Source organism: Artemia franciscana, chromosome 15 (genome assembly GCF_032884065.1).
Source record: "Artemia franciscana chromosome 15, ASM3288406v1, whole genome shotgun sequence".
Classification (NCBI taxonomy): Eukaryota; Metazoa; Arthropoda; class Branchiopoda; order Anostraca; family Artemiidae; genus Artemia; species Artemia franciscana.
This window is the reverse complement of record NC_088877.1, coordinates 43,549,575-43,565,364: the sequence shown is the minus strand read 5'-3', so window position 1 is coordinate 43,565,364 and position 15,790 is coordinate 43,549,575. Positions and strand designations below refer to the sequence as shown.

General features: G+C 35.8%; 1 protein-coding gene across 2 annotated transcripts in view; it reads left to right on the top strand.

Moving 5' to 3' along the window:
* LOC136036508 (uncharacterized) overlaps positions 1–15,790 on the top strand; it is a 41,349-nt gene that overhangs the window by 4,837 nt on the left and 20,722 nt on the right. For both annotated transcript variants that reach the window (XM_065718797.1, XM_065718796.1), the window contains exon 2: positions 7,024–8,023. In XM_065718797.1, coding sequence (XP_065574869.1) covers positions 7,067–8,023 — 957 coding nt within the window. In that variant the 5' untranslated portion in view covers positions 7,024–7,066. The remainder of the gene's footprint in view (positions 1–7,023; positions 8,024–15,790) is intronic.

Sequence of the window (15,790 nt, the reverse complement as noted above, 5' to 3'; positions counted from 1 at the left end):
GTGCCAATAATTGACCAAATTGACAAGTTCATTCAAAATAAAAATGAAAAAAAAACAATACAGAATGGGGGGCACCAGAAAAAAACTTGGTGGCTCAGGATCTGCCAGTGGTTGAATATATAGCAAAAATGTTTGCATAAACTGTAACTATGTTATTCACTATTTTCAAAAAATTTCTCATTATCTTGTTCTGTTTTATATGAAGGAAAGGTAGTTTGGTCTTTGTCATTATGCAGACATTAAAAACATGTTTTCTTAACTTTAAATGAAACATGGTTCTCTTAAAGCTGGCTAAAGTCCAAGAAATACAATTCACACATTGAGGAATTTAAAAATTTACAACTTTCACATTTTAAATGCCCAAAGTAGATGTCATCAGTGTACCAGAATTCTGAATTCATAAAGTTGTATTTCTGTGTTTGCTTTATAATAGGTGGCACTGACATCATTTTGTAAAAGAAGGCTGTTAAAATATAAAATTACAGAAAATAAACATATAATTGTAGTTCCCTTATAAGTAAAAACAAATGACCAAATAGGTATATAGAATACTTATAAGTTAGTGTCTGGTAAATGATATGATATCATTTGATATAAAAACTATTTTAAACAAAATTCCCAAGTTTAATGCAGGTTTCATTTTTTAATTCCTAATTTTAACAAGGTTTTGTTTTCAGATTGCACCAAGGACATCAGAGCATAAAAAAGGTTTGCATTTAAATGAGGATTAATAAAGTTTAGGAAGTTGTTTCCATTGAACAGAAGCATAGTTTGGAAACGGCCAAAATCAAAATAATCTTTCAGAAATGCTCCTATCTAAGCTAGATGCAATAATAACAAAGTTCGTTCTCGTTAGCATAACTTCATTAAATGTTGTTTTCTTGACTTCTTTAATTTATTCCAAGATTCTTCTTTTTGGTAAGTCATTTAGAATTTTCACATCCTTCCATCCAATTTTCTCACATGGCTGCATTTTTTGTTTTTAACTTGTTAGTTAATGCTGAATAATAATCAAAGTTAATTTGTAGCCAAATTTAATAAACTAGAGCTAGGCTCCAAAAGTCAAATTTGATAAACTAGATTTATTAAAATTTGGAGAAATCATTAAACTATTATTTGGAGCCAAAATTTAATTTTGAAAAAATTAGAAAAATAAAATGATAGAAACTAGAAAAAAAATTGGAGCCAAATTTAATAAACTTAATGAATTAAAATATATTAAATATAATAAATTAAAATAATTATATTTGGAGCTAGGCTCCAAAAGTCAAATTTTGAAGTTACATTTACAGAATTGCTGTTCAGTCCTTAAAACAAAGCACAGTCCTTAAAATTTAGGGCGAATCTTAGTAAGGTAGGTTTAACCTAGCCCATTAGCCCATTAACCTAGCCCATTTGAGCATCCACAGATGCTCAACCTATATTCAAGGATATAAATTTTGTACAAAAATATATAAAAACATGCTTAAACTACTTAGTTTACTTAGTTATAAGTAACTACTTAGTTATAAACTAATCCTTAGTTTATAATAAGCAGAGTGTTTCTATTAATGACACTGTCATGTTTACTTCCATTGTTATCTGCAAACATATATAATGTTTAAGTAATACTCTGTATCCAACATAGGCTGTAAGAATTTTTTTAAAATCACATATAGGTCTATTGGTTTTTTACAGGTCATTTTACCCATTTATAAAGAAAATAAAGCATCAACAATCTAAAAAATTGCAATTTGCAAACACACTCCTTGCAAATATTGCCATTATTAGAACTTCTCACTGGACTTTTACTTTCTAATTAGAATCAGACAATGCATTCAGAATGCTTAAGGTCTTAAGGTCCAGCTAAAGGTCTAGATTCAATAGTGTCTGGCAGCAAAATATGTTTTGAAAAATATTCTCAGGTAAACAAATATTGTAGCTGTTTTACCTTTTCTATACTTGATGAAACCCTGAAGGAGGTTTCTGATCAGAGTGTATAGTATGTTGCCAGAAGGGGTGTTCCAAGCCTCTTTTTGTTGGGGGGAGGGGAGTAACTTCATAGATCTTACCAAATTGCTACCTGATTCCTGCCAAATTTTCAGCAGAAATCATGAATTTTGCAAAATGTCTGCTTATTTTGCAAACTTTCTACTGAAACTTTGCACGTTTGGCAAAAATTTTACTGAATGCCAAAAAAAAATGGGGGAATGTGTAAAAATCATCCTCCCAATCTGGTACAAAATTCGCATTCCATATGTTTTTCCTTTCCTGGGCTTTTTGAAACCAAAGTGGCTCCTGGAGAGGTCCCTAAGTCCCTATTTTTGACCGATTGAACCTGGCCAAACTGCATATAATGCAGTTAGGTTAATAATTTAAGAGGATATTTTTTTGTTATTGTAACTAGTTTAGAAGGGTAGTATGTCTATGTGATTGGCCTGAGGTATGTTTACTCTGCTCCTTTTAAACTTACTGAAGTCTAATTGTCATGCTGAAAGAAGAAAAAGTGCTTAAATTCAAAAATCCAGACTTTCAATGGGAGACTGAATCTATTGTTGAAACTTATATTTTCAACTTAAAAATCAATTTTAGCAAAGAAAAGGCATGATTAACCGTTGTAACAGCTAAGTTTTTGGATCTAGTATTAAAATTGGGGCTACTGCTTTAACACCTTTGTGATTTTCATTCCTTTGAGGAAGTCAATGTGTCAATTTAGTATTGTAGAACAGAAATAACCTCGTGACAGTGCATTGTTTAAACCCATGCCTGGAAATAAACAGGACTGAGGCTGGATCCTGTCTGTTGCAAGGAAACAATTTGAAATCAAATCTGAAGCTTCAAAAGAAAAGCTTTGTATTAGGCTTTTATGCAAGAGCTGGGAGGACAAGTAGTCCCAAAAAACCCATGAGGATGGCTAAGACCAAATGCAAGAGAAAAAAAAGTTGCAAAACTTTGGAAGGTGCTCTGTTTTGATTATGTGCTTCTATATGTCAAAAAACAAGCTGTGTGAAAAATGTGTTTGGGGACATGTTTTATGGATGAAGGATGACAGATTGCCAAAAATTGTTCTTTTCTGCCATCTATTTGGGGATGAAATGAAAATTAGGTTGTCTTAGGTTTTTTCAAACACCACATTGCCTTTCCATGATGATCAATAACAGTTCAAATAGCTATAAATCCTTTTATTAGACAGTGAAAAAACAATACAAAAATACTGGATATTTTGGTCACATATACTATGACCACCATCAACAGGTATACATCTCCTGATGATGGTCACTGTGTATGTGATCAAAATATCCAGTATTTTTTGGTTGTTTTTTCGCTGTCTAATAAACGGATTTATCTCTATTTGAACTGTTATTTATTGGCAGTTTGTCTCCAAGTGGGACAGAAAAAAGTCATAAGGAGAGATTTTAATGGTGCTTGGAACTTCAGGGGAGGGGGTTAGGAGTGAAGCTTTGATTAGATTGGAGTGGAGGAGGAACTTGCAAAGCAAAGTTGGCCTCAAGTGACTTGATTCTGCAGTGAGTTCACAGCAACAGTAAAGACAGTTGTCCCTCTTGAGTATTCTAGCATGGCCAAACTTGGGAGAACACTATGTGAGTGTTTGGGAATGTGGAAAGGGCAAACTTGGTTAGTTCTGGGGCTAGGTACCTGAAATCTCAATAATAGGCTTTTGATCAAAAATAATAGATCCCATAATCCTTTCTCAACTTCCTTGTTACCTTGGAATGGACTATACATCCATTCCAAAAGTTTCTTGTTTCTGGAATGGATCAAGATACTTTCTGAGCTAGTGAAAAACTTAATATTCTCATCAGGGAAGTAAGATCTTTGCTATGTCTGTTGAGAGTACACATCCATGACTCCCTGTATCGTTAATAATACAGTATTTGCAAACAGTACATTCTGAGTTTAGATCTAATTCTTCTAAATTGGAAATTTTCCTATTTTTGGAAAAATGGTGTTGTGAAAAATAGTCATGGATGTGTATTTTCCGTGTGCATTTATGAAACATAGTCCCCTACTGTAAATAGTAAAATAGAACATCCACTTTAGGGCCATCTCCCCTAGTTAAAAGATTCAAGAATAATAAAGCTGATGGTATCTGTGGCTTAAGATCTGAACTGCTGAAATATACAGACCCTACAATGCTCCTCTTCCTACACACCCTTTTTTCTATAATCTGGCAAACTGAAATAATCTCTGAAGATTGGCAGAAGGGTGTTATTATCCCTTTACGGAAGAGGAAAGACCCTAGAAGTGACTGCTCGAATTATCGTGGAATAACTGCTGTCAATCCCCAGAAAACTTTTCTCAATGGTTCTGCTGGATTGATGTTGAAATATTATTAGTAAAGTTACACATTCATTCTAGGGCCCATATACCCGATTGTAGATAATTTTAAAGCTCTTTTAGATGAACCGGAAATGGCTTGAGAAAAGTCAAGTACGCTAAATTGATTAACAAGTCCCCTAACATACTCATGTCTGTGTGAGATTTTGGGTACTTGATTATATTCATTTGCTACAAATAAAAATTACAACTATTATCACTAGTGACCACTTATGAGAAAATATAAAATGTATGGACACTAGGCAGCTACAAAACTAGGCAGTAATGATATGATTTCAAGAAGAAGAAGTAGAAGAAATCCCTATCAAGAAGATTTCAAGAAGAAGAATAGATAGAAAATCCCTATCTATGTAACATTTTTCACTCATGGGACAATTATGTCCAAATATGTGAATGGTTTTACCATTCACTTGCCCTCCCTTCCCCAGAAAACAAAACTAAGGCACCAATAGCTGCCAGGCTATTGGTGCCTCTTCGGACGTGGCATTTTTAAATAGAGCTTGCCTAGCTCTTTTTTCGCTCTATAGAAGAGCTCTCTTTTCTAGTGTCAAGGGCAGCTGATACAGTAGTTAGTCAAGGCTTGCATTCTGAGTGATTTACAGTTTGTGTCTCAAGGTGATGGATATACGTAATATAAAGGGGGACTCCCTTTTTTTTTTTTTACTTGTGCATAATAGTTATATTAAGGGAAAGTAGCTGTTTCTGTGAGAGATATTAATCGAGGCTTTATCTTCAATTATTGCATCAAGATCAGCTGTCTCATCAGGTTCCTGTCATATTGGGTTAAATTATCATTGGGACATGGTAGTCTGCCTGAGACTGTAGGCAGGCAAGCCTATTAGGCTTAGGTCACTTGTTTGCCTGTGACTCCAAGCAAGTTCAGTCCCCCTCCCCCCTTTTGAATACAAGTCCATACTCAGTAGCTCCAGCAGAATAATTCCTAAAGTTCTATGACTATCTACCTTGGTTCTGCCCCAACTTGGATGAATGGATGATAGACTATATATCAACAAGTAAGAATTGTATTATCCCAGCTGTGCCTCTCCATTCAGACTATTTGTCTTGGCTTTGTCGCCAATTAGCTATGGATTGACTGCAACCTGGTTTTAATTCAAAATCAAGGTCACTATCAGGAATACAGCTGTCTTAGGATCTTGCCTTTTTGTTTGTTTTTTTTTTCTTCTTTTTTTTGTTACAACTGTACAAGAATTTTCTTGGTTGAGTAAAGAAGAACTATCTATATTTTATATTGGAACGTTTTTGCCAACTGTAACATCGAAATTTTATGGATTATGGCATGAAAAATTTACAGAGATTTAAAATTTTGAGTTTTCTCAAAAATTTAAACATTTAAAATTTTTAGACTTTTCTAATTTGGGAAGCAAAATAATTGAAGCGAATTAAATTTTGTTATACCTACCTTGGCGTTTTGCAATAAATCGCAAAACGCAATTTATTTAAGCCTGTCCTTTGGTATTTCGGCCAAAGCTGATACAAAGGGCCAGCATTTGTCATCTTTGACAAAAAATGTGCCTTCTTTAAAAGACCATACACCTTCCAATCAAAGTGAAATTTTGTAACTGTAAGTTTTGAAATTACGATTTATTGGCCATCTGAACTTTGAAGGAATGTTAGGTCAGGCAAAGGTTAGGTTAGCCTGTTTTGTAATATTCTTAACTTGGATGTCCCATTGGAGGTTAGATGACATTAAATTTAGTGTGGAAAAGTTGTCCCTTTTTTGAAAAAAAAACTTTGAGTTTTAATGCCAATCTATTTCTTTTTAGCATTAGTAATTTTATTGTCAATATCAAACTAACAATAATTTTGACATTGGATTTAATTGGCACTCATTGTTGCCAATATATCTGTTTGTATTTGGCATTTGCAGGGTAAAGATGCATTAAATTGTAGTAATCAGTATTGGTTTTAGATGTCTACATGCTTTTTCTTCTATGTCAACAAACCAAGGCAAAATGTTTAAACTAATCTTCTGTAATATGGTTGTCTAATTAACATGTACTTACTCTTAAACAATAAATGGGTCCTCTGTGTTTGAATATTTGTAAAAAGTTTTCCTATATCTAATTAGAAGTTAGTCTTTATTTGTGGGTTTCTCTTTCTTTTTTTTTCAGCTAAATTTTGTAAAATTTTGGTTCGCGATTGTTTTCCTATAATATCTGTGTCAAAGGAATCTAAAATTTAGCCTACAAAATCGTCTTCAGTGTTTTGCAAATTGAATTTTATTTTTTGCTCAAATGCACATTTTTTTATTTTACAATAATTCTCGGATGCGTGTCTCCACTCACCAATTTTAGAGACGATATTTTCTCCAGTCTTTTTCATTATCATTACATGTATGGAGATGTTGTTAAATATTTGCTCCAAAGTGCAAATTAAGGTAATTATTTTATAAGTTATAAGTGTTGATATTGAAGGATAGTGAAAAATTTCATTCCCCTGGGAATGACAACAAAGGTTAAAATCATTGAGATGCATGTTAGGGCCCTTGAACCACAGCTTTCCAAGGATCAGGCCTTTATTCCAGGGAAGCCCTCTTGACCCCCCGCCCCTCTTCATCAAAGTTTGGCTGTGTGCATATATGACTGTCCTTACATTATATTACAGTCTTAAGCAAATCTTGTATCAAAGGCCCAAATTAGTCTTGTAATAATCGATATTTTCTAGTTTAATTTGAACGGAAGAGTGTTGATTACCTGATGATAGTGACATGGATACAGTTGTGGAGAGTCCTACATCTGGAGAACCAATTTATACCAAGAGTTCAAACTTAGATGCTGAAGTTCCAACTGTGTCTAATGTGAAGGTTCAACCCAAAGTTGAAAAGACTAACGACTTTGAGTTGGATTCGTTGACAACCTCTACTGATTTACGTAATGTTGAGTGTAGTGATGGACCCACTGATGCAAGGGAAAATGTGAATTATGATGAGGTAAGTTTCACAAGCCCAGCTCATGGTTTTACTTTTGAGCAGACATCTAACAATGTTGGATCTTCAAATGGAATAGAGTTTGAAGGAACTGATAATCTTGTAAGTAATAAAGGAAGTGGTGCAGAGATGGATGATTTAGTGTCTAGTTCAGTTGAAAGTACAGATTTCAGTGAAAGACAAATCCCTCAAGCAAGTGATGTTGCTGATGTTCATGATGTACCAACAGAATATAACCCACATAACAAAACTGTTGTACAGAGTTGCTTGGAAGCTGAGCCAAATAGAGCTATTAAATATGAACCTCTTCAAACTGAGGTTGCTGTTGAAAATGATAAACAGACTCCGCAAAACTATCATGATGAGGTCATAGCTGCCTCTGAGGCTCCTGTGAACTTAGAAGCTGTTGATCAAGAGCCTGTCAGTGAGCCAACAATTGTGAGTCAGGCTGCTTTTGTTTGTGGTGCAGCAGGGAATAGTGAAGCAATTGTAGAACAGCCAAATTACGTGATTGCAACAAGTGAGCATGGAATTCAGCAAGGAAATATTGATTACGCAACGAATCCTAAGGTGGAAAATGTTTATCACTCAGTGGAAGGTGTGCAGTATTATGAGAATCAAATTGTGACTGCAGATGGACAAATATTGACAGTTGTTAGTCAAGATGATGGATCAGATGCTATGCAAGCCTTTATGCAAAATGGAAATGAATGGTCATTTGATCAACAGGTCATGCAGGTGAGGCATGTTGTTCTTTAATTGGTTATAGAAGAGATGTTGTTCCTTAATAGGTTACAAATCGTTAAATTACCTTATAATCAAGTAATAATTTTATCTTTGACAGAGGGAAGGAGGTCAAAGGTCAATATTTCATAAGGAGGGGGAGTTAAAATATGAAACAAAGGATATTTTCAGACTGTAATTTTTGTCAGGGCCAAATTTGTAAACATATGTGCACTTGGGTCTTTCATATAGGGATGAATCAAACCTTATATCCTGTGGATGTTCAAAACTAAAAAGAAGTATATTTTGTTTTGGGGGAGGGGGTATTTAGCTATATAAATGCAACAAGGGATCCCTGTTGTGTCCAGATATGCTTGTTTATGTTGCTAACAAACATTTATGCTGTTCTTAGCCAGACAAACTAAAGTAAAATAATAACCAAGTTAGCCAACAATAATAACAAACTAAGTTAAAGACATCTACGATTCCCCACTCACCTGTAAACTCTTCTATGCTAACTGTAGTTTACTCCAGTGCTAACTGTGCTAACTGTGCTAACTCTGTGCTAACTGTAGTTAACTCCAGTTGTAGGCAAGCAACTGGCAAAGCCATCTAAATTACAAATAATTCCAAAGGATTGGGCTAACATAGTCAAACTAAAAAGCACTCAAGGAAAAAACTGGAAGACTAATTATGAATTAGTTTAAAACTAAGTATAAATGAAGATAAAATTATAAATTTGAACGCATGTGAATTTCTTTGTTCAATATCAAGAGACTTGGAAAGGTCCAATATTTTTATTCACAATCGTTTTTGTAGAGAGTGAGTTCCAAAGAGTCACAGGTCATTAAACATGTATATTTAGGAAGGGCTGGCACTCTTGGCCTCCTCTAAATAAAGGTCTATGAAATTAAAAATAAAGGTCTACATGATTTGTCCTATATTATCCATATACCCCCTCCCCCCAATTTTCACATTCTTTTTTAATCAGTTCCCCTTCTCTATGTGTGCCTGTCACCAATACCTTACTAAGGCAATAAAGTCTGGCTTGTTTCATAGCATGAAATCGGTAAGCTGCTCTGAGTTCCATGTAGTACTGCAAGCCAGCAACTAAAAGATTCAATTCTCTAGATTTATTATCATGTCTCCCTTAACTAATACAGTTTAGTATTTTATCATAGGAAGTGTAATAGTGCTGCCTATGTGAAGAGCAATGTGGGTACAATGTTTTTTTGTTTTTTATATATATCAGAAGGCCATATAAATCAAAACAGGGAAAAAATAAACAGTATTCATAAAGAGAAAAAATATAGTAAACAATTGGTACAGTTACTTTTAGGAATTCTAATAATTTTTGCCAAATAGGTAGTAACATTATTACCTTAAATTACCTTAAATCGCATTGTCCAGCGAAATAAGGATTAAATCCTGTAGAATCGCTGGTTAGTGATGACGATGGTTGGACGTCTCAACGGCATCCCACTCAGTTCGCCACGGCTTTGATGACCATTCTCCATCAACGGCTCTTTTAAAGGCAGCAGTGCTGGGGGTAGTGACCGCTTTTTCGGTGAGAGAATTCCACAAACACACTATTCTATAAGTGAAGAAGTTATTGCGTAGTCTAGTGGCAGCTCTCTTCTGATACAGTTTCCGACTATGTCCCCTAGTTATGGCAGACTGGTCAAGTTGAAATAGCTTATTTAATGGAGAGTTGTAATTCAGGAGCTTATGCGTCATGATAATATCACCCATTTTATGTCTGTAGACAAGAGTGGGGAGTTTCAGCCTCTTCAGACGGGATGAGTAGTTTAAATATTTGCATCCCTCAATGGCTTTTGTAGCCCATCTCTGAACTGTTTCTAAATTCTGCCGGTCACCTTTGTTGAGGGGGCTAGCAACACACATGCCAAACTCCAAATTATGCCTGACCAATGCCTCATATAATTTAATCATCACCATAGGTGACCTGCTAGTGATTGTTCTTTTTATAATGCCTAGGGTTTGGAGTGCTTTGGCTACAGCTGTCTGTGTGTGTATAGTGAATTTTAATTCTTTATCAACTATGACCCCCAAGTCTCTCTCCACTTCAGATGACATAATAGTCTGTCTTGATCCATCCATCCCTAACATATGATAAGGGCATTTCTCATTTTTCTTTCCAAAGTGGATTGTTCGACATTTGTTTACATTGAATTCAAGCCTCCACAAAGTTGCCCAATGGGAAAGTGCCCACAGGTCATTCTGCATAGAGGCTCTCTTATCGGGTGTATTGACAGTTCCAATGAGTTTGGAGTCATCAGCATAAAGACTTATTTTATTTTTGACTGTGGTTGGTGTATCATTAATATAAATGTTGAATAAAGTTGGTCCCAAGATGGTTCCCTGGGGCACTCCACTTAATACTTCCACCTCTTCTGAAAAGAATACCTGTCTATTTTTTCCAAATATTTTCACCCTTTGCTTTCTCCCGGAAAGAAACTGGAACACCCACTCTTCGATTTCATTATGTATTCCAATTGCAAATAACTTGGTCCTTAGTCGATGGTGACATACTTTATCAAAGGCTTTCGCAAAATCCAATAGAACTAAGTCGACAGGGATTGCTTGATCTAGATGCTCAGTAACATAATCATATGCATCAATCAAATTAGTTTCAACCGAGCATCCATGTCTAAAGCCATGCTGACTATCATTGAGCAGCTCATTGGTGGTCAGGTGTTCGACAATGTGAGTATTCACGATTCCTTCTAAGATTTTACCAGCTACAGATGTAAGACTAATGGGTCGATAATTGGAAACGTTGTTGCGGCCACCTCCTTTATGTACAGGTGTAATGTTTGCATCCCGCCAGTCTTGAGGAATCTGCTTAGTATCAAGAGACTTCTGAAGCATGTTCGTAAGGGGAAGGGCTATTTCCGCATGAGCTTCTTTCAATACTCTTGGGTGAACTTCATCAGGGCCAATTGATTTGTTAGGATTAAGCAGCTTCAGCCACCTCTCCACATCAGAGGCAACCACAGTTATCTTTTGCATAGGTTCCCCAATAGAATATTCTGGTGCTTCTGGTAAGGGGGCATCGTCAGGAGGCGTGAACACTGACTTAAATTGTCTACTCAATTCAGCTGCTATATTATTTGGGGTACTAACTATATTGCCATTCACAAGTAATTCTGTAACTGAGTGTCTCCCCGGATTCCGAGCCGAAGCATACTTCCAAAATCTCTTAGGATTAGATTTTGAATCCAATGCCAATCCCTCTTCATATTCTGTTGTAAGCTTTCTTGTGAGATACCTAACTTTATTCTGGGTTTGTTTAAATTTCTCATAGTTTTCATGGGAGGGGCTACTTTTATATTTGCTCCAATACTTCTTCTTTTTCCGTACAGCTTGCTTGACATCACGAGTGATAAATGGTAGGGTTTTGGGTCTTCTTTTCCAGGAAATTACTGTATGTTTTTCTGTTGCTTTAATTAAAACCCTTTTCTTTTCAAGCCAAGCCTCCTCCATATTCTTATCATCAATGAATGACCAATCCTGGTTTGCTAACTCATGTCTGACCTGGTTGTAATTTGTTTACATATGCTTAATCCAATTATTCTTCTGTGGGTACAACCTAAGCCTACAAATAATTGCAACATGGTCACTCGCTCCAAATGGTGGTTCCGAGTCGACACTAATGAGCGTCTCATGGTCATTAATAAACAAAAGGTCTATTAGGGTTGGGTTCTGCCCGCTTCTATACCTGGTCGGAAAATCAATTGCTTGGTATAGCGAATGTTCATGAAGGCAGTCCAAAAGTGGGCAATTTGAGTGTTCAACCCCTTCTGCAACAGCAAACCCCTCAATCCAGTGTAATTCCGGTAAATTAAAATCTCCCACAATAAGAACATTCTTATAACAATGCTTCATAACATTATTAATAGAATATGCAATTGCTAGAAGGGAACTTGTCTGACAGGGGGAACTGGGACTTCTATAAAAACAGCCTATGACTAGAGTGAGACTTTGCTGCAGAATCGTTATCCATATTTGTTCAACCCAAGGTTCGTAATCTGAATTTAATGTAAGAGCCCTTACCTGGAGCGGAGATCTGACGTACACTGCTATCCCTCTACCATTTGGCTTTGACAGATTGGTGAGTAGCTCAAATCCAGGCACTTGAATTTTGTGTATCAGTAAGAGCAAATGCAGTACGTTTAAGTTTCACCTCAGTGAAGGCAAAAACACTTACTTCATACCTCGTTGACATCACAGACTTAATTTCATTCATCTTTGTGGTAATACAGTCTACATTGCTATATAGTACCATTAGTCCTTCAATAACAGTATTGTCGTCATTAGCTTTGCTTGATCCAGAATCACATGATTTAAAAGAAATGGTATCCGATATGAGTTCATAGTTTCTGGTATCCAATCTAGCACTAACATACCATTCAGTTTCTGAATATTTGGGAGAGCCAACTTCACTAGTACTATCACAAATGGAAACACTACTTATGGAACTATTTACAAGTCTTAAGGGGGTACCAGATATATCTATAATTCCATGACATTCTCCTGCGACGGTGACTGACACGTCGCAAGAGTCTGGCAGTTTTTTGACACAATCTTATTTCCTCTGATTACTATGTCCACTTCCCCATTCAATCTTTTCTTATGCAATTCCTCATATAATCTTTGTCTTTTTTCACGATCATGCTTTGACACGTCATTTCTAAATTGAATGGCACCCTTTCTTTCAAAAGATTTCTGAAGGATTAATTTCTTCAGTTTGAAATTTGCCACTGAGAAGATAATCGGGATAGGACGTTGAGTACTGGAACCTGGTGCGGTTGTTACGTTTCCTAGTCTGTGAACATTCAGGACAGTAACATCAGGGATTATTACTGTCCTGTAAAATAATTGCAAAATATAAAATAAATGCATATAATACCATAGCTTGTTCATTATGAAAAAACTTGTGGTAATGAACTCTATAAAAGGAAGTGTATAATAAACTGTATAAAATTAGAAGCTAGGAAGATCTGACTAAACATTGGCAAACAAAATTTGCATACAACTCAGTAGCTCCAGCAGAATAAGTTAATTTATACAGAAAACTTAGAGAGTCATTATATACGACTTTAAAATGTTGTTGACTATCAAGTGTATGATTGCAAACAATAGGCAGTCATAAAACATGAGTACAGTAAGTTTTTGACATCAATTGAGTAAGAGCTAAATCAAAAAGCAGCATATTGGTGCCAGATTCTACATCTGATCATTGATGCTCTCATCAATGATGTTCCATAAAATGTTTGACGTCAGTAATGCAGTGGGTACACCAGAGAAATAGCAGATTGCCTCTGAGATAAACTGACCTCAATGCACAGTAAATATGAGCATCATCAAACAAACACTCATGAAAAATTAAGGCAAGGGGTGACTGATGTTCCATAAAATCTTTGATGTCAATAGTGCAGTGCCACCAGAGAAGTGGCAGATCACCTCTTGAGATAAATTGACCTCAAAGCACAGTAAATATGAGCATCATCAAACAAATGCTCATGAAAAATTAAGGCAAGGTTGCCAAATTCCTTCATGAAGAACAAACCTTTACCATACTAGTCAATGGGGCAAGGGGTGACTGAAAGTGCTTGTGATGAAAACGAACTTAGTGTTTGTGGAGTTTTACGGAATGTTATTGTCAGTAGAGGAGCTCTCACAAGTCTTGATTAAAAATTAAATTCAGGGAAAGTAGTTGACACAACAGTCACCCACAGAACAGGAATTGTCAATGCACACAGATCCAATATGATGACCAAATCTAAGTTGTTGGAGTGGAAATTATGTGCATTACTCGAATCATGTTGGAATTTTTTTCATAGGAGCCAGGATAACCACCATTAAAGAATCAGGTGTACAGCTTCACTTACCTTAGTAGTATTATTAGTAAAGATGGTGGGAGCAATGAAGATGTTAAAAGTAGAATAGCCAAGGCTCTGGATGTGTTTTCACAGTTGAAAAAGTTGGAAAGGATAAGAAGACAAGTCTGCAAACCAAGATTAGAATATTTGAAGCTACAGTGATGATAGTGGTCAAATATAATTCTGAAGCATGCGCACTCTGAAAAATGGATGAAGATTTGTTAGATGTTTTCCTGCAGATGAAGGATGGTAGATTGTCGAAGACTGTTCTTTTTGGCCAACTGTCAAGGGCTAAACAGAAAGCAGGTCTTCTGCAATTGGGGTGGGTGGATGCCGTAATGAAACATTTAAGGGAAACAGGAACTTTATGGGAGGGTGTAAAGAGGGTGGCTTTGAGTAGATTGGGATGGAGGAGGAATGTGTGTAGCTGTGTTGGCCTCAGGTGGCTTGGTGTTTTGATGAGTTTTTTGTTGTACTAGTAAAGAATCAGTAAGAAGGCTAATCCATGATTAACAAGAGCAGGGAAAAATAATTACAAGACAGGAAGAAATGGCCATAGTGCAACTTTGTAAGTGGTATAAAGATAAACGATCCTTCAGCTGAAATTGATTTTAGTTTACAAATTTATTTGTTGAACACGAGGTTGAGAGCTCAGTATGATAGGTCACCCAAATCCATCAAGGGTGATAAATTGTCCTCCACCACTGAGGGAAGAGAACTAGAATTGAGTGTGGAAGTAGAAGTATCCAAACAGAACATATAGAAACTTTTACTAAAGAAGTTTCCTGCTAGTTTTATTGCATGTATCATAGATTCCAGAGACCATACCCACCAAAATGAAGAGCGAAAGTGGGATATCCTAAGTTGACAAGTAGGGTACAGAAAACCACCATCACTGCATCCCAAGTAAACCCTTGGAAGTAAACAATAACTGGCAGTTTCTAACAGTGGTTCCATATGAAAAGACCATTCCAACACAATAGACTTCTTACAAGAGCAATGAGACTGAATCGAAGGAATGGTTATTAGCACAACAGAAGTCATGATTGTAAAAATATTGTTATATATTTTTAGAACTTTCTATCTGTGAGATTCACATGTACACATATTATCACGGCAATTGAAACTGTTTTCTTCAAATGTCAGATTCTTCTGACATAACTGTATTATTCTGAACCAGCTGAAAGAGGAAAGGTCTTGGAAAAGTATACTCATGCTGTAGACCCAGTTATAATGAAAGCCATGCATTATTTGGTGTTGAGAAAAGAAGAGAGAGGACATGACTGTATTATGCTGAACCAGCTGAAGGAGAAAAGAGTCAGTTTACAGAAGTTTTGGAGAAGTAGACTCAGACTGTAGAGCCAGTTATAATGAAAAGCACACATTTGATGTTGAGAAAAGAAGAGAGAGGAACATGGTCAAAGCCAACGGTGTCATATAGAATTCAAACAATATAGGCAGTCTGAAGGAATATAGTCTTGAAACAAGAAATAGCAGGTGATGAGTTACTTAAGAAGATAGCTATTATTAGCAAGAAACAATTATTATTAGGAAGAAACTATTACTAGGAAGAACCTGTCAGCATTTTGCAGAATATTATCATATTGGAAAAACAAAAGATTATTGTTAAAGACAGTATTTCTGACAAGTTTTGAATGCAGGTCATCGGCAACCAATGCACCATCAGTAAAAATATTGCACAAGTCTAGAATATATGCAAGCATTGATTAGAATTCTGGCAAATTATCCCCATTACATATTGGCATATAAATATTATTTAGAAGAAAATACGCTTTACTATACCTAACTGCCTGTCCAATTGTCATCAATTTGCATGTGCTAAATGCTGTTATAGAGAGATTACCTGTTGCAGAGT